Source organism: Triturus cristatus, chromosome 3_2 (assembly GCF_964204655.1).
Source record: "Triturus cristatus chromosome 3_2, aTriCri1.1, whole genome shotgun sequence".
Classification (NCBI taxonomy): domain Eukaryota; kingdom Metazoa; phylum Chordata; class Amphibia; order Caudata; family Salamandridae; genus Triturus; species Triturus cristatus.
Genome location: NC_140584.1, coordinates 680657870 through 680678425, shown reverse-complemented (window position 1 = coordinate 680678425; position 20556 = coordinate 680657870). Strand labels below are relative to the sequence as shown.

Below are 20556 nucleotides of genomic sequence, written 5' to 3'. Positions count from 1 at the left end.
TGTTGTAATCATTAATCAACAGGTTTAGTAAACAGTGTAGCACAATGGAATTTGTATATTTTTAATTGCAAGTTGAATAGTAATGAAGATCAAGAAATACAAAAATTGTTCTGTTATTTTTATATATCGACAAGGCACATATTTATGGAGTTAAAAATGGTAAATCTATACTTACTTATATACAAATGCCTTCATGATATTGTGGTGATTAATATTTTGTCACAATATTTTGGCAGGTTCATATTAAAATCTTGAAATTCTGGGACCATGCACTGTTGAATGTTTGCAGAGAGGTAGAGACCTGGAAAGGGATCTCCCAGACTACTGGTTACCACTGGTTAAGGACAGCAAGAGTTTCATAGGGGGAAACTACTAATAACTACAGCCCAGGGCAGCTGGTTAGAGTAGGCTTTAGACTGTTGTGCCTACAGAAAGCTTTGTTCATACTGGCATGACACCGCAGCCTGATATAACAGTAGATCACTCTGGAAAGATAAGACTGGCCTCATTCCAAGATGATTGGCACAAAGATGGCAGTTCTACTCGCACCTCAGTCTCAAGTAATTTATTCATTTCCTTTGTCGGCATTCTGCACCTGTTTTGTTATCTAGTAGACCCTCAAGTCACGTATAAACAGCAAACAGCAGTGGTTTGTTGTTTCCTATTCTTTTCAGGTTTGGTGAGAATTACAACTGAGCACTCTGGAGAAGACTGGCCAGTCTTTAGTAGTTTGGTCTCTGCGATCAGACCATCTGCTGAATAAGGAATGGGGGGGGGGGGGCATAGAAGTGACCCGCAATTGCCAATGGTGCCAGTAACTGCTTTTACAAGGCCTACCAATAATTAGAATTTTTGTAGGAACACTGCAGGTCTGTAGTGTTTAATCCGGGCATTTTTGCCTGCTCAAAACAGACAATATGTCAGTGAAAAACACAAATGAGATTGGAAAATATGTGATGCTGAAACACAGCTTCCTGCATGCTAGTCTCCATTATTCTGAGGTAATTCCTCGACACCTTGTAATTATGCAGAAAATTGGTAATTCTGAGACTTGGGGTATATGACAGGCCGAAATGGGATTTATTTAGCTAATGCTAGTCTCCATTATTCTGAGGTAATTCCTCGACACCATGTAATTATGCAGAAAATTGGTAATTCTGAGACTTGGGGTATATGACAGGCCGAAATGGGATTTATTTAGCTAATGGAATAGTGTAACAACCAAACAAACAATAGGTACGAACGAAGAACGAATCCACTTAAGGTCTACATCCTGTTATGAAAGAAAAAAATGTCTGATCCCACTCCACACCCTGTTAGTCAACTTGATTCTTGTTATCATATCTTGTGACTTGATATAATGCTCTTATGGGACTCCAATTGCCAACCGTAATGCATGTAACACTCGCTAAGTCTAGTAACAGCTGTTATTATCAATCCCTATAGATGAGCGTATTATGGTGTACTGTTGAGCTCTTTCTTCAGTGAAACCCCCCCCAATAAAAAGAATATTCTTTAAAAAGTAAAAAAGAAACATGTTATGACAAAAAAGAAAAGAAAAATTGGGGAACATTTGCTCAGGGGACTGGAAGTACTAGGAAGCAAAAATTATTATTTTAAAAATAATAGGGTAAAATAGTTTGCCTCATAGCAACCATCCAAAACTATTATTTGATCAAACATATCCATCGGTGGTCAGCAAAGAAAGACTGTTCACCAGGAAGCTTCACTACAAGGTTGCCAATTGAGGGAAATTGGTATAGGGAAAAGTAGATGCCTTTTATGCTGCCACTTGTCTCCTTATATGTTGAGATGTACATGCTGGTACGCCAGCATTCCAAGAAGTATTTATACGGTTATTTTCACAAGTCATTTACACAAAGGTCTAGAATCCTATCCTTGAGTTGAGCTACTGTGATACCTTCAGCATCAGAAACCGGTCCATAGAAACCTCCAAGTAGCCCAGTTGCCTGAGAGTCCTCCAAATCGGATGCAAGTTTCAACTGTGACCAATCCTTCTTAGCTTCTAGGAATTTAGGAGCCAGTTCTGCAGCAGGTTACAGCAGTCCTGAGCAGTCTCAGTTCCTATACATAATTGGTACATGTACACTCAGAGTTGGCATTCTTCCAGCTAAATGTAAATTCTAATGCAGACCAGTGGCACCCTCTGGTCACACAGGACCTTGTTCAAGCAAAAAGCTTACACGGCTTCAAATCCACAAACAGATAAAGTCTGTAGCAAAGATAGGCTGGAAGTTGCTAGTTGCAACGTCTGTATCCAGTCCTAGGATAATTGAATTATAGAAACATAGGAGGGTAGTATTTCTTGCTCTAACGAGTAGTAAGGAGTCACTGCAATAGGTAGTCTTCCCTTCGTTATAATGTAGATCCTGCCATTGTGGCAAGCTTATTTGCAAGACTCATTTGCAATAGCTAAGTACAACTTTGAAAGCTTACTAACAAATCAGGCAACCGCTTCTCTATCAACTCCACCTTCTAGCCCTTATTCAGCATTGTCTGTTCTGACACATTCCTACAGCATCTCAAATCCCTTCTAGATGGTTACCCTTCAGGGTTTTGCATACACCAATGCATGTTATAATTGAGCTATAAGATCTCCAAATGGCAGATTGGTAGCTCCCTGCCCATTGCGTCCCTGTCTGGGACCAAGATATCATTACTTTGAAGTTAAAGAGTTTCCAACAGTTTTGCAGGGTGGAGAAGAATAAAAATCTGATGGCAATTGGAAATATCTGTGGACTCGCGTGTTTTTTAAATTTTTTTAGCAACTTTACACCAAGTTTATAGTGTTGTCCATACATAGCAAACGAAAGGAAGACAGACTAACAAATAGTATGGAGACAAACTTGTGTATGTACCTTCGCCTAAAAGAAGAGAAAAAAGGAAAAAGGTGTTTAATGTATTTTTTGTTTATCTAGAATCTGTTAGTTAGTGGATTTTTTTTTGCATTCTTTCACCCATAGTCTAGAAATCAATTGTGGCCTTTTCTTTTAGTGCACGTGTTGACGATGCAGTCTCTTGTTGCCTGTTTTGTCTGCGTTCTACAAAGGGCTATATGAGATCGTTTCAACAATCCTTATTGCTTGATATACTGCACTTAAAAGGATAGTTTTGCACTGCGATTTAGCCATACCATAAAGAATATGTTGATGATGATGGTCAGCTGCAATTACAAAGTTTTATTCCTCCAATCGAAATTGGTCTTTTATGTGTTATGTTGTGGTATAAGGAAGTTAGCTTGGGGCTGAGTGTTATATACCTCCAAGTGTCCATTTATAATTGACTCGGCTATATGTCACATATTCAGAAATCTGCTCTGTTACATATTCAATTACTGTGAATGTATAATTCAGAAATTCTTTGTAGCATAAAGAATTTACAGTCGGTTATCTCCTTCGACAGCTTCTTTAATCTTTGCATTAACTGACACTTGGTATTTTTCCTTTTTTTCCTAGCACATTCTGACGCCGAAGGACAAGGATTTTGCCAAGGAGGATTTAGTATTGACTTTACAAAGGTAAGCCACTTATTTCTGCTTTTATCGTAGCTGCTAGTTATTATCTACCCCCTTTTACCTAGGGACCTTGTCCGTCACTGTGTTCTATTGTTATTATACCCCTCATATTTTCCTGCTCACTCTTCCTACTTGGACTTCCCTGCTCCATCATCTTTCTCCCTCCTCCTTCTGCTTCCCTCCTCTCCTTCTTCTGATCTCACACTTTCCTCTTCCCTTTTCTTCCTCTGCATTTCACTGATTCCACTTCTTTTCCATTCTCTTCCCCATCTTCTTCCCTCTAGCTTCTCCACCTCCGCTCCTCTTCTTCTTCCTCTTCATCGGCCTGTCCTAACAGAAGCAACAGCTGTGTAAGCTTTTTCCCACCAGCGAACCGAACAAGCAAAGCCCATAGGTCTTGCCTGTATGAGAGCTATTGGCTTTGTTAATGTCTTTTAGCCATATTGTGGGGAAGCGTGGCTGGTGTATAGCATGGCTAAAGGTTTTATCAAAGTAAGCTGTATGGAACAGGACGGGAATAGTAAGCTAAGAAAGGTGCTATGACACGGCCATCTCTGGCCGCGTCCTAGCGTTTTTAGGTCTCGCCTGGCGAACCCAGCGCGAAGCGCTGCTGTCGCCAGCGAGATCTATTGTTGCTGACTTGCCTCGGAAGTGGGACAGGAGATGGGCACGCACAGGCTTTTGGCGGATTGGAGCCTGTATACGCGCTTGCAGCCACGCGGTGTGCACATCTCATGTCCCCCTTCCCTCGCAAGCCAGCATGCAGTTTCACTTTATTTATTTATTTATTTTTTAAACTCGCCCTTTCGTTGGAGCGGCCCACAACGGCGGCTCCGCTCAGGAAACAAACATTGACACTGTGCCTTCATCGGCACAACCACTGGACAAATGGAGAATCCCCCACTCACCCGGTCTGCAGGGGGAATCCTCCTGAATGGCGGCTGGCTGCGGCGCTTCCGGAGCACCCCAGCTCCACTACTGCCAGCACGACCCGGGGCTCTCTCCTTAGGCATGGGAGCCCCGCACAGCTATCTGCCGCTCTTCACCCGGGCCACCTCCTGGGACCCGGGACTTCAACTCCCGCACTTCCTCTCTGGCGCCGGGGCTCCCTCTTCACCACGGGATCCCCGGAAGGGGACAGGCGCTGTCTGCACCGGCTGCACGCAAAAGTGACAGGTACCGCGCATGCGCGGGCAGCCCTCGCCCTCCCAGGTCTATTCCCCGGCCAGGATGTGGAGCTGCTTTCTGTTTTGCTTGCTATAACACATGTCTCTGACTTTGCACTGAGATTACAGCGTGTTATGTTGTATCTCGCTCCAAATCACTACTATCTCCCGCAGTACGTCTTGTTCTAACAGTAGACACACATGCTGTGCTTGCATGAAAGATATCTCCACTGTGATGGTGAAGCCTAGTGGGTTGCTATGGTAACCTAGCGGTAGTAATGCAAACCAGAGCCGGAAACCTCGTGAGTCCGGGGAGTTCTTCGCTGTGTCTGCCTCAGCCTCTGTCCGGGCAGAGCCCGCGCTGCACACCCTACCTCATGCTGGCTTTCCAAGAAGTAGCTCACATGTAAGGCCTGCATGGCCGAGTGCGGCCGATTATCAGCTGTTTATGAGCCTCCCATGGCCCCAGTCTGGGAGGGTTATTGCGTTGTCCCGCTGAGAGGACGTCGCCTGAAGGCCCCTTGGGGGACTAGACTTCCTCAGGACTGTTGTAGTTGCATCACTCAAGGTTTATTCGGAGAGTCTCTGTGTGTAGACAGTATTCAGGGGACTCTCTTTCTATTATACCAACTCAATGGACTCAAGCAGGCCCACGAGGATAACTCGCGGTCAACGTCAAATCCTTAAACAAGTCGGTGGCGCCTCTAAAAGTCCTACTCAAAGCAGATCTGACATGTCAGTAAAAGATCCCTAAACACTATCATTTCAAGAGAAGGGGAAACGTCAGTGGCATTCACACAAATACACACTTAACAGGCTTTTCTCAACACACACACACACTCACACACACTCTCACACACACTCTCACACACACTCTCACACACACTCTCACACACACTCTCACACACACTCTCACACACACTCTCACACACACTCTCACACACACTCTCACACACACTCTCACACACACGCTCACACACACGCTCACACACACGCTCACACACACGCTCACACACACGCTCACACACACGCTCACACACACGCTCACACACACGCTCACACACACGCTCACACACACGCTCACACACACGCTCACACACTCACTCACACTCACTCACTCTCTCACTCTCACTCTCACTCTCTCACTCACCATCCCTCACACCTTACTTCATAAGAAATATACAGGAAACAGTGACCAGTCTATACTATGGCCTCATTTTCATAGAACTTGAAGGAAGACGAGGGGTGTGCGCTTGTGTGTTGCACACCCCTGTCACTTTTCAATTTTTGCATGCTTGGGCTAACAATCTACACATACAGTAGATTCCTTTCCCAAAATATTATTGACAATTTTGGAAAGCTATGTTAAAGCTTTTAATTTTGTTTTTGTAAAGCGTTAATATCGGATCAATGTGTTTTGTTTGCTGCGGTGTATTTTGCACCATGGTGCTCTGCAATTGAAGAGCTGCTTTGTTTTTTTTTAATAAAGGAAAACTTCTGAAGCTCTAGGTAGCTTTATGTCCCAGTCTCCTTTTTATAATACTAATGCTATAGATTTCCCTAGTGAAGCTAGGAGCCATTCAGCAAAAAGTAAAAAGGACATAACATGTGTCTGTGCAGCTAAATGATAAAACACTTTCTATTCAGATTTGAACGCAGACAAGCAAAACATCTAAATGGACTTCACTCTGGAATGAACTAAGTGGTTGAGTTATAAAGGTATTTTAAAATAAAGTGAAGCCTGTACAAGTTCAATCTTTGAGTTACTTTTATATCGCTATTTATGTTGCCTTACTGCATGAAGAAAAAGCACAGTACTGAACCATTTCTTTTATATCTTCGTAGGCTGACCGAGTGCTTCTAGGAGGGCCTGGTAGCTTTTACTGGCAAGGTACAGTATGCTACATAACCTGTTTGTAGGTCAGCATGGCTTTCCATCTGATGTGAAAAAGCAGCTTTTTTGGTGGTATTAAAAAATGTCCATGTAACAGTATCCATTTTAGGCCATGATCCTTCACATCCCACTCTTTACTTCTCATTCCTGATCCCGTGTTCCTCATCAACCTCGTCCAGTGCTCCTTGCTATTCAGCCCTGCTCTTAATCCCTCACTCTTCACTGCTTGTCCCATAATTCTCATCCATCGTTTCGCAGTAGTCCTTATCCCCCACCTCAGTACTCAGTTGTCATAATTCATCTCTAAGCCCGCATGCCTCATCTCTCACTCCTTAGTCCACATCCTTCTTGTTATATCCTACCTCACTTGAAAGTGTTATCTTGATTATGACAACCTGCATGCTGCTGCCATTGGTACTCTGCTCTGGAGACACTGTAATCACTAGTTGACTGGTTAACATATTTCCATGGTTGTTTGTGGCAGGTTTGTAATTTATTGGCATGATCTTAAACCACCAACCATCTCTATGAAATCCTTGTAAGACCTTCTTTACAGGGTTCCTTATTTTCCTTCCAAGATATGGGTGCACATTGCTTTCTGTGGCATATTTCTCGAGTGTTGCCTGAGTGGAAGCCTACACACACTATGAATTATATCATGGTGAGGATACTGATTCTGAACCCATTATTGCCGCTCTTCTGGTTGTCATTGTACTGCTGTGTATATTTATTATATGTAAGCCTGGGCAAAGCACTACGCTACGCTCGCGTAGTTTGCGAAGTTCGCGCTACTTCGCACTACGTAAACTGCACGCAGCACAGTGCGAACACGCGTAGCGTAGCGTTGCGTAGTGCTGCGGTCATTTTTTGCTTGCTCGCGGTCCTCAACGTCAAGTTGGCGACCGCGAGCAAGCAAAATGACATCCCGGCAAGACTTTTTCCTTGTTCGCGATCAGCAACATCAAGTTGGCGATCGCGAGCATGGAAAATAAACCTCCCGGCCAGATTCCCAACACGAGGAGGTCAGGTTTCTCATTGCGAGTGGTCGCGTATGCTCGCGACCGCTCGCGATGAGAAACTACCAGTTCGCGTTGAGAAAGCTGCCGCTCTAGTAAAAATCTACTCGAGCAGCAGAAAACTACAGCTCGCACTGTGCAAGATGCCATTTTCAATGATTGCACAGTGCCGGTTGCTTGTCCGCACTGTGCAATCATTGAAAACGACATCTGGCACAGAGCGAACAAGGTACTACGCAGTTCGCGAAGTGCTACGCGTAGCTCGCGTAGTGCGAACTGCACTTTCCGTAGCTTCGCGAAGTGCTACTTCGCGAACTACGCCCAGGGTTAATTATATGTATGAATCTTCCACTGGGGCTTCGCCCCAGAGACTCAATAAATGTCTGGTGGACTAGGGAAAATACACCTGCTTCCCTGCCAGTCAGTTCCCACCTGCTGTAGTGTAGTTCCTATATCCCTGATCGGCTCTGTGCATTGGAATAACATACACTATAGATTTGACATAGGACTAAGGTCAGTATGTCTCAATCGAGTATATTAAACGTAATTACTTGTGTGTGGCAACTAACTCCGAGGTCACTAGAAACTTCTCGAATATACAATAATATACAAGGGATTAGTCTCTGACAACCGCGTAAACATGACAACTTTGTTTCCTTTTAAAATCGAAACAGTCTCAGAATCGTGGAAACAATAGATAACAGTTTCACAAAAGAGTTAATTGAACAATCTTATTTCTCATGCAAGAGATATGAATTGCTACAATCATAAGACAGACTGTAAAGTACAATATGTACGAGGTTAACAGTAAGATCAAATAATACTGCAATAGCATGGTTTGTAGCTATGACGTATATGAATCAAAATGCATACATAAATAACATAAGCTAAAATGTGATACTCATCTGATGCTTCTAAATTGTTCTACCCCAGTGTACCTAACCTAAGTGCAGTATGAGGTTTGAAGTAGGTGCCATTTCTAAAGTATAGCTAGCTATATTTTAGTTTAGCCAAGAGTTGCCAAAAGTTTCTTTAAGTTCTAGTCAGCTCCATACCTTATAATGAGAGAGGTTGGAATCTCTTTTCTGGACTCGATAGTCTAACCCCCCGCAAGGGAAGTCCGAGAGCACTGGAGCTGGATTCTCTGCGAGGAGGATGGCAGCGTCAGGCCAGTGCATAAGGCTGGAACTCGATCTCCTTCGGAACTTGCTGCGGCGAACCGCGTAGTCTGGGTTGGATCGAATCCTCCGGGAACTGCAATTTGCCAGGACAAGTGCTGGTATATTTATACCTTGAAGGTGTCTAGGAATGCCAGTATTGACGTAAAAGTCAGGCAGAGGAACGTCATGAATGAACCCCTAAGGAATAGATGTTCATGCATACTTAATGAGTTCTTGGAGAAATCAATATTCAAGCTGAGGGAAATTCCTAAAGGCTTAAGGGTCTGGTTTTCCAAGTATTCATTGTGACGTGGATGGACAGATGTAGGTGGCCATGCCTGTATTTGGTTTGTACGGACAATGTCTAAATAAGGGCCGGATTTCTATGTCCAAATAAGGGCAATGTGAATTGTACCTATATAAGGGCATAAATCGGGAAACCTGTATACGGAATCTAAATCTGCACACAACACCCACTCCAGTTTCGTATGAATGACGTTACTAAATCCTAAACGTTCTAAACATATCTTAAAACAGAGTATCGCATGGGTTTGGTAAAATAAGCTAAAAACGTATCTAAAACATATGTCCTAACAATACATTACAAAACCATTGCTATGCATAAAGTGTTGTACATATTAAAGGCAATGTTCCATTCTAAGCATAGGATCACATTGGAATGCTAAATGAATGAACCAAAATATATATATGTGTTGAAATGTCTCGTAAATACAGAAGAAAAAAGGGGCCGCAACCATTTCATATAGGTTACACAAGTCAATTGTTATTCATGACAAGGTGGCATACTGTCCCTGGAAGTGTTACCAAAGACCTCTGTTCTCTATGAATAGTTCTACTGTAAGCAGATTTCTGTGCCAAAAAATGAAAAAATACAATTTTCAGGACGGAAGAGAAAAAATAAATAAATATAATCATTGAAAAAGTTCCAAAGTCAGTATTACGTTTGAAAAAGATTGAAGGCCAAATTCAGAGTCTTTTCGGAACACTGTGTGCTTGAATCAAAAGTCAGTGTGTGGGGATGGAGAAAACATACTATTTCTAATCCTGTAGACAACAAGTAGTCTACCGTTGTGGGCGAGAGTTGGAATACCTTGTGAAGAAGATCAACAGCACATATATGCAAACTATCGCCTTCAGCATGGGAAACATCTGCAATGTCCGGATTGGATGTTACCTGCGTGCCTGGTGTTTCCTCTCGTACCTCAGCAGTCGCATGTTGCGTCTGTGAGATCTCAATGAATGCCGCCATCAGGATTGGTAGCCGCTGGGGACAACACATAGCATGGGCCGTTATCGGGTCCAGCAGAGTATCCGTAGGCATGACTGATGGTAGTGTCAGACAAATGTCCAGCGCGCATTCTTCACTGCATAGCAGGCAGCGTAGAACAGGTAAGATGCAATCTTGCCAAATTGGTCTGAATGACAGAAACCAAGTGGTGTTGAATTCTTGTAGATGAGGTAAACCCAGAATTTTGACGATGCGCTCACGACACTTCATCTCCAATAGAGTTCTTTCCATGGTGAACTGGGTGTCGCTGGTGATTTGGCTTGCCATATCGTAGCAATAGAAGCAAAAATAGTATCCCTGCAACGAGTGCTAAAAGGAGCTGCAGTCTGTCAAACACCGAGTGCACGAAGTTTGGAAACATTCCGATGACTGCTTGAAAAGGTGCTAACAGTCCTGCTCACACAATCTTAAATACATGTACAATACCGGTCGTATCAGACCTGTTTAAGATATGACCTAACATTTCTGAGAAATGCACTGGGCAGTTTGTATACAAAAGGGTATGTATCTCCGCAGAAGTCCTTGCGAATTGGAGATCATAGGTTTCTTTGGCAGACATCAAAGGCAAATTGTTTTGTAAAAGAATGGCTTTCATTGTGCTTAGATTATCAATTCGTATAGAAGAGATATTCAGTAAAGGCCATAAAGGTGACTCCCTGACTGTCAATATGGGGAAACAAGACCTGCATACAGCAAGTGACCCTGGATGTAACCATTACTAGATATGGGATACCTGGCAGCATGCCACAACAGCTGTGATCATTCAACATAATGTAACTCCCATTTCAAAGTTGACCAAAGATTGGATTAATCACTGCTGCCGGTGAACCGTGCAGGTGGAAGGATACATTTGTAGTGGAATCGTCACAGGCCCCTTGTAAGTTAATACCCTGACAAAGGAGAGAACCGCTTAGTGTGTATTCACAGTTTTCACCGCTAAGAAACACTTCACGTCCCCCACTCCAACATCTGTGGGTGTAAGGTAAATCCCAGGATGTCTTGATGTATTCTTTACCCAACCTTTCATATTTGCCTGCTGGTATATGTTTTAGGCAGTACTGAAAATGGAAAGTCGTAACAGGCAGAGTAATCTTACCATGTATATGATCCACACAGTAGCGGGTTTTTCCGCCACTGTGAATGGTAATTTCTCCAGTTTTTCAATGCTCAGCACCGTATAGTCTGCTCCCCTTTATGCCAGTTTGATCTGTCTATCATTGAGATTGAATTCTGCAAACAGTGACGTAGTATAGATTAAACGCCAAGGCGCATAGCCAGAACGCAGGTTTTGAAGCATCCAGCCTAATAGCATGATAGAACGTAGCTGTGAATGACCATGTTGCAACATGACCAAGTCTTGTTCCACGATGTCTATGACAGAGGATACAATGCTGTCCAAAGAATATTTCCTGGACGACAGAGTCGTTAACCTATTGTCTACTACAGAGAGAGATTTCTCTAAATTAATACGATCAATTTCTCGTATTTGTTCTGCAGTCTCTGCTTGGGTGACCTTCCATGCTTCATTATAAGCAGCGTAGATACCGGCATATATGAAATGTTTTTGACGCGGTTTTCTTGGTCCTAGCAGGAATTCCCTAAGGTCTGCGTCTTCTTGAAGTAAAGTTAAGTGTTGTTTTACATCCTCTAGTGTAGCTTTCTGTAGCCAATCAAGGCAAAGTTTCCCTACTCTTTAAGTTATTACTACCCCCGGATGCTGTCTTTGGACATAACGTGGGTCTGGCCTATGAAAGGTAAAACCTTGTGTTGTGTTCAGGAATCTCTATCTTGACAGTTGTTTGTGTCTAAGGGCCAGAGCAACCATTTTTTCCATTCAGGATCTGATCTGTTATTACTCAAAATAGTATGTACGTTGACCTTCCCCTGTGTAGTGCTTTCACTTGTAGGTGCAGGTATAGACGGAGTGTTCATGTCTTTTATCTTGGCTATTCCAAGGCAAGATGTTTGTTGGACAGTGTCGTTCAAAAACATAATTTGCTCAGGGATAATACAGGCTTTAAACAAAGCTTCTATTCCCTGTACTTGCCAATCTTTAGTACCCCAGACGGTTTTCATCTCAATGTTGTTTTTCCAAAAGTTGTAACCCTGTCTAGACAGTTGGGTAATAAAGGCTGTAGAATAAATCTGTTTGGTATTTGTTAACGTATTTTTCATTCCTGTCTTGTTGACATTCTTAAAGTAAAATGTCTCTGCATTCGAAATATTAAACCCTGAAAAATATGGAAATTTCATTGCAAATGTTTTTGAGCTACCCTTTGGTGGCATAGGACAATGTTCCCATTGGTTATACATAAATACATTTCTAGGTGTTGCAGATTTATGCAAGAAATGATGACCATAGTGGTTATAACAATACAGTTGTTCATAGTCTGATGAACCTTGTAAATATTCATTATTAGTAAATGCAGTTGACCTCTCTAGATCAGACATCATATTATTAACAGTCTCGAAGTCCCAATCATCAGTAAAGATACTGGAGGTAATAAAGTCACTTAATGACATTTTAAATAAATGTGGAATCTTCAAAAGCTCCGACGGTCCAAAAATATCATATTCGGTTTTGTCCCAAACTATACCATCAGGTATAGTAATCGCTGTGATGTTCACTGCTGACAAGGCTCTTGCTTCACGATGGGATGATTTGTGTGGCTGGAGAAGTAAGTTCACTCTTTTACTTGCTGTGTCTATTTGAATATATCTTCCATTAATCAGCATACCCAGAGTTAGTACAAGAGCTAACCAGAGTAGAAAGAAGAATATTCCCAAAACAATCCATACTTCAATCCATGGTGAAACCAGATACGTTTTTTCCAGTAGATGAAAAAGTCTGTTGCTTGTTCTTTGAAAGTTCTTTGTACTGGCGTCGTTTCAGGCTCGCTGGGATCCTTAGAAAACATATCAAAATTCATGAAATAGCCAGAAGCAGTTCTGTCAATGTTTGGAATTGCATCCGTATTTGCAGAAATTGCTGGAACTAGTTGATCACTTGTTACTTCGTTGTAAACAGGTGTATCTGGGCGAACTGTTATTTGGGTCTCAAGAGGTACAAGGTCCATAGCATTGTTGCTTAGTCCACTATTTCTTACTGTCGAATCTTCAAAGGTGATGAGTCTATCAGTTTGAACCTCTTGGATTGTAGCAAGAGGAGTGCGTCTGCTACATTGGCGGAGTCCACTTGGTCTACTGTTCAGTATCGGCCACATAGTGTGGTTTGATCAGGTCGATGGACACCAATCTTTTCTCCATTTTACCGGCAAGGGGCGGCAAAAGTACTGTTCTTGATCCGTGGATTGCTAGGACAGGTACTGGTTGTCTGTATGAAGGCCCAAATTCCTTCTTATCCGCGATCTTTTCTCTGACTAGATCCCCAAGCTTTGGGATCCAGACTGGCCTTGCTGGGACAGCCGGATTTTTCTCAGTGGTGGTTGGCTTCAGGACCACGTTGCTTTGTTGCGTTTTTAGTGCATTTAAGTCCTGTAAAACAGCCAAACGATCTTTGATATCAAATTTTTTGTTTTCCACCACTGTGCCTTTCATATCTAAGTCCGGAACCAACATTCTAATCCCCTGGAGAACTTCTTGGCAAGTTGTTTATTGAGCGCTGATCCCATATAAATGTTTGACCTACCCATCACCCGAACCTAATACCCTAGCTGTTATAGACTGCTTTGTGTCCCGGTTTTTTCTCTCAGGATGGAATGAAGAAGAATACCGCCAAGCTACGCCCAGACTGGCCGTGGCTTCTTTGAAAGCCCTAGAGCTAAACGCAGGACCTTGATCAGAATGTAGTGTGCCTATTGCGTATGTGCCGATAAAGACTCGCAAATCTTTTATAACAGTTCAAGCGTCAGCCGAGCACTGAGGCCACATCCATAGGAACCTAGACTTAGTGTTTCTGGGATTGCATTCGTCCAATAGGGCGCCTGCACGTAGATAGTCTAATGCTGTCTAATAATGGTGTCTGAACTGGGCTGGCTATGTTGTAGTCAGGTATCTGGTGGCGTTCTGAACTGCGACCTCTATTGCAGTCTATGCAGTTATTGATGAAGATATGAATCAGTGTATTCATTTCTGGCCACCAGTACATCTCTTTTAGCTCTAAAATTGTTTTAGAGATCCCTTGATGTATCAGACCCTCTCCCAGATGCGCTTCGTAAATCAAAGCTGCTCTACGTTCCCTGTTTGGAATTACTCTATCCCCCACTCCAGGGATTCGAACAAACGGAACGCCATTTGCATCAATTCTATATGAGTGGAAACTTTTTTTGGTAATGCCGCACCGCTGCCTTTGCTTGATGCATTGACAGCCAGCATTATTTTGCTGTCTATTTTCGTTTTTGTACAAGTGATTGCAGCTACGGAAGCCGTGTGCACATCCCCTTTCGCGGCTTCATCAGCCAATGAATTCCCTTCAACGTGAACGCCATCACATTGGTGACTCAGCGTGTGTATCATGTGACTGTTCTGTAGTCCGTTTCGCAACCAAACTACTTGTTCCCAAAGCAATTTGTGCTTCATTGTGCCACCTTTTGCATCTTTGAAACCATTTTGAATCCAATTCTGTAAATATTCATTGCAAGATTGAACATAGTAAAAAGAATCGCACACTATCAGTGTGGGGTATTCGCAATCTGTATTTTCAAGTGCCATCTTAAATGCTTGTAGTTCAGCTCGCTGAGCTGTACAATCTCCTAGAGATTGGGTTTTTGTGACCATTGGTCTGAATTTGCCATCTAGCATGCAACCTTTAACGATAGCACATGCTGCACTGTAAGCATGTTTACACTCCGTAGCGGGCTGTGCAGATCCGTACTCGTCAAGAGGGAGGATTTCAGTAGGTAGAGGACATTTGTGTTCATATTGCAGGAATGCTTGTGTTTTTAAATATGGATCAAAAACGTATTCAAAATCAGTTGCAGCAAGAGAATTAACCCATTGTATCCATCTTGGATGTAAAGCTTTTGCATTTGGAATGCTAGCCTTTGTAACTGCCTCTAGGGCTGGTACATGAGTCACAACCATAATGCCTTTCCCCTGTGCTAGATGTCTTTCTTTTGCTACAGCGGTTTGAAATGCTGTCAGAATTTTTTCTGTAGAAGTGAATTTCATTTCTGCTTGTGTATACAAGTGGGATTTGTATGTAATTCGTACTTTTTCACCTTCGTTAAAAGTTAAGTAGGTGAATCCGCATTGACCCAGAATTATTCGGATCACTGAGTTGCATACGTTTACATGTGTTTGCAAGTATTTCATTGCTAACATGTCTGTCTGGAGTGAATGCAAAATTTCAGTGTGTTTTTGTGTCCAATGTGTGATTTTAAAATCCGGTTTGATTAATTCGTAGAGAGGTTTAACCCTTTCTGCGTAATTTAAAATGTAACTTCTTCCAAAATTCAGGAAACCTAGTATCGATGGTAAATTTTTCAGCGTGTTTGGCGGTTGGAGCAGCACACACTTTTCTAAAATGTTGGCTGCCAGGCTTTTGCCTTCACTTGATAGTTCATATCCTAGGAAAAGGACGTTGAGGTTGGCAATTCTTGACTTTTTATAGTTGAATTTGTAACCCTCTGAGGCGAAACCCAATATTATGCTGCTCACCCTGTTCAAGTGCCCATCCAGGTCATCGTCTGTCAGATATATATCATCGACATATGACAATGCCTCGTCATCATAAGTTTGTAGTAACTCTGTTACCCTTGCTGAGAATAACCCCGGACTGTTTTTGAATCCCTGGGGCAGTCGACAAAATTGACCCTGAGTTCCAATTACAGAGAAAGCGGTCAAATATCTGCTTTGTTGTGCAATATTTTGACAAAAGAAACCATTTGAAATGTCTAATATGGTTTTATATTTTTTACGCACACTGCTATTCATTAATGCTGTACTGTGTGCATTTTGCACTGCAAATGTTTTGCAATAAGAATTTAAGTGTCTGTAATCCAAAACTAGACAATATGTATTGTCTGGTTTGGAGACAGGGAACAAAGGATTGTTCATTGCTGAGGTGCATGTTTCAATCACCCCCTGATATTCAAGATGATCTAAGATCTCCCTGACCTGTTTTATAGCTTCTTGCTTAACTGGGTACTGCCTTTGTGCAGTCGGTTAATTTTTTAACTGGATATTATGGTGAGGTGAGTCCTCATCCCATCCTACATGATTTTTATACAATGCTGGGTCTTGGGCTACTGCCCATTTCCTGGCTAATGTATATTTTAAATGAACTGGAACATGGTTGGAGAAGGCAGGCATAATGATGGCCTCGCCATGTGGGCACTCCCTGACAAATTTTGGTGGCCAGTCTTGTTCTGCTAAAAGTATATCACAACCCCTTGAAAGATGCTCCCAAAAGAGTGCTTTCACTTTTCTTGGTATGTCTCCCTCCAGCCAGAGTGTTATTTCATATAACCTATGTGGAAAACTAACCCTGGTGTCTACAGTCTCAACTTGTGTGTCTTCGTTCAAGTCCACTGTCTCCAGAGGTCCCTTCAGGTTTTTGCGAGCTATTGTAACTTCTGCTGCACTGTCCAGCATGGTCTGGGCCCATTCTCCGTTCCTGAGTTCAGTTCTCAGTATTCTCGGCATGTTTGATCTTCAGACTTGCTACCTTTTTCTTGGTGAATTGAGGTTTTGCTTTATTTTTCTGAACGTTTTGATCGTCTTTGGACTTCACGCATTCTTCCTTGTTTTCTGACCGTCCTCTTCTTTCGGATGTCTGTGATGATATCTGAAAGGTACGAGAGGAACGTGTATCATTATCTTGATATCTGTTAGGTTTTCTCAAATTATCCCTATTCCTGAGGTTGTACCTTCTTTCAGAGGGCTCCTTCTGTGAAGACCTGTCTCGGGAATAAGAATGCTTCTCTTTGGAATTCTGGTTATTTTCCCACTTCTTTTTAGAATAGGTAGGAATGTTTTAGGAAAGACCTTATCAGGACTTTCAGACATTTGTGGTTTAACTGTATAGTTCTATTAGATTTTGTATGTTATTAAGTAATTCCTCGTCTGACATTGATTCAATGTCAGGGTCAGGTGTGTAGCCGGCTAATATTGGCCATGTTGCTCCTGGTCTACCTAGTGGACCAAGCCTGGTAATGTGATTGTAATGTTTTAGGGCGCCTTTAAACCAGAGCTCATGCTCCTGGTATGTGCGTGGAATTTCAATATCCTCGAAAGGAATATATTCCTCAGGTGGTGCATCTTCTTTGTAGAAGTGAAACAAGTGTGTCACTGGATTTGATTCTGGGAATACTATCCATGAATAGAATACCTCTGTCTGGTGAGTTTCATGTGCCTCTATCACAAAAACTGCTCTCCCACCTCTTGCTGTCAGACCATGTTTTATAAGTTTTAGAGTGATGGCTCTCCTTAAATTTGGTGGGATGTGTATAAGACCCACCTCATCTTCATTAATACCTGTAAGGTCAGCCGCAGCTGTACCGTTGTCGACGACAACATCTCCGGTGTCTGACATTGTTTAATGAAAAATTGCAGAGCAAGTTTCGAGGAAACAAAGATAAGGTGCACAATATTTTGGAACACTGTATCCTACAACGTTGAACAAAACCAAACCGCTAATACATAGGACTTTCGTCCTACTCAGCTATGGCGGATATTATACCTACCCACTCCAGACGTCTTATGGAGTTTTATGAGTAGAGGGTCTCTGCGAAAAGCACGACTGAGTTACTTCAGTATCTAGCGTTAAATTAGTGCCTTACCAAACCGTTGGGTGCCATGTAGTTCCTATATCCCTGATAGGCTCTGCGCATTGGAATAACATACACTATAGATTTGACATAGGACAAAGGTCAGTATGTCTCTATCGATTATATAAAAATTAATTACTTGTGTGTGCCAGCTAACTCAGAGGTCACTAGAAACTTCTTGAATATACAAGTGGGGATTAGTCTCTGACAACCGCATAAACATGACAACTTTGTTTCCTTTTAGAATTGGAACCGTCTCAGTATCGTGGAAACAATAGATAACAGTTTCACTCAGTCAATCGTGCATGCTTCCTTTCTACAGAGTTGCACAGAAATAGAGAGACGGGCGTTTCAATAAAAGGGTTTAGTGAACAGTCTTATTTCTCATGCAAGAGATATGAATTGCTACAATTGTAAAACAGACTGCGAAGTACAGTATGTACGAGGTTAGCAGTAAGATAAAATAATACTGCAATAGCATGGTTTGTAGCTATGACATATATTCATCAAAATACATACTTAAATAACATAAGCTAAAATGTGATACTCATTTGATGCTTCTAAATTGTTCTACCCCAGTGTACCTAACCAAAGTGCAGTACGAGGTTTGAAGTAGGTGTAATTTCTAAAGTATAGCTAGCTATATTTTAGTTTAGCCAAGAGTTGCCAAAAGTTTCTCTAAGTTCTAGTCCGCTCCATACCTTAGAATGAGAGAGGTTGGAATCTCTTTTCTGGTCTCGATAGTCTAACCCCCGCAAAGGAAGTCCGAGAGCACTGGAGCTGGATACTCTGCGAGGAGGATGGCAGCGTCAGGTCAGTGCATCAGGCTGGAATTCGATCGCTTTCCGAACTTGCCGTGGTGAACCGCTTACTCTGGGTTGGATCGAATCCTCCGGGAACAGCAATTTGCCAGGGCAAGTGCTGGTATATTTATACCTTGAAGGTGTCTAGGAATGCCAGTATTGAAGTAAAAGTCGGGCAAAGGAACGTCCTGAATGAACCCCTAAGGAATAGATGTTCATGCATACCTAATGAGTTCTTGGAGAAATCAATATTCAAGCTGAGGGAAATTCCTAAAGGCTTAAGAGTCTGGTTTTCCAAGAATTCGTTGTGACGTGGATTGACGGATGTAGGTGGCCATGCCTGTATTTGGTTTGTACAGACAGTATCTAAATAAGGGCCGGATTTCTATGTCCAAATAAGGGCAATGTGAATTGTACCTATATAAGGGCATATATCTGGAAACCTATATACGGAATCTAAATCTGCACACAACACTGCCTAAGCACCTCTGGTCTCCTGGTTACTTACCAGCAATAAGCACTACCTTAAAGAGTCTGGGTGGAATCTTCATTCTTTTAACAATTGGATACCAGATCTCCTATGCCCTCCAGACTGACCAATAAAGTTTGGAAAACCTCAAGAAGATAGATTGTAAACCGTCTGGAGGAGTCTTCCAAATCAAAATAAAGCGTGGGCTTTGGTTTATCCTAATTTCTTAATAATGGGAAAATACTGCTCCCATGCAGTCATTAGTTGTACTTAGGTCTGGGCTCTGGAAGAAGAATGTACACCATCCCATGTTCAGGCCTAGAAACTGAGGGACCTCTACTGCTGTGACTTGCTCTTGAAGACAAGAAAGCTTTGCGGTCTGTGGAACATTTAAGGACAGAGACGGAGACTCTGAAGACCTTGCAGCTCAGCTGTCCAAAACGGAGCCCAAAAAAGCATTTGTATGACTAAATGTTTAAGGATCTGCAGAGAAACATTTCAGGACTACACCTTGGTGAGTCTGCATCATCACCAGCCTAGTGACATCTCTTAATATGTGGTAGCCCATCTTTCCAGACCTAAAGAGACATATATATTTTAGCTTTTAGACTAGAATTCTGAATGATAAAAATAAACTGAAGGGAGTAGCCTTCGAAGAAGGAAGTGGTAAGTCAGAAGGTTTGGGAAGAGTGGAAGCAGGAAAGGCGCCCACCCACCCCGCCATGGTTGCTTCTTTCCCAATCCCTCGCCATGGTTTCTTTTTCCCCACCCACCCACTAGCCATGGTTGCTTTTTTCCAACCCATGCACCCACCCTCCCTTCCTCGCTATGGTTGCTTTTTCCCCACGCAATCGCCATGGTTGCTTTTTCCCTGCCCATCCACCCTCCCTCGCCATGGCTGCTTTTTCCCCAAACCCTCCCTCGCCGTGGTTGCTTTTTCCCCACCCAAGCCCTCTCTTGCCATGATTGCTTTTTCGCATTCCGTTGTCATGGTTGCTTTTTTCCCCACCCGCAAACCCAAGCCATGGTTGCTTTTTCCCCACCCGCCACCCAAGCCATGGTTGCTTTTTCCCCCACCCGCCCACCCAAGCCATGGTTGCTTTTTCCCCCACCCGCCCACCCAAGCCATGGTTGCTTTTTCCCCCACCCGCCCACCCAAGCCATGGTTGCTTTTTCACCCACCCGCCCACCCAAGCCATGGTTGCTTTTTCCCCCACCCGCCCACCCAAGCCATGGTTGCTTTTTCCCCCACCCGCCCACCCAAGCCATGGTTGCTTTTTCCCCCACCCGCCCACCCAAGCCATGGTTGCTTTTTCCCCCACCCGCCCACCCAAGCCATGGTTGCTTTTTCCCCCACCCGCCCACTCAAGCCATGGTTGCTTTTTCCCCCAACCCGCCCACCCAAGCCATGGTTGCTTTTTCCCCCACCCGCCCACCCAAGCCATGGTTGCTTTTTCCCCCACCCGCCCACCCA

General features: G+C 42.9%; 1 protein-coding gene across 1 annotated transcript in view; it reads left to right on the top strand.

Moving 5' to 3' along the window:
• ITGAV (integrin subunit alpha V) overlaps positions 1–20556 on the top strand; it is a 382159-nt gene that overhangs the window by 118758 nt on the left and 242845 nt on the right. The window contains exons 5-6 of the mRNA XM_085648702.1: positions 3477–3538; positions 6547–6592. Of these exons, the coding sequence (XP_085504828.1) occupies positions 3477–3538; positions 6547–6592 (108 nt within the window). The remainder of the gene's footprint in view (positions 1–3476; positions 3539–6546; positions 6593–20556) is intronic.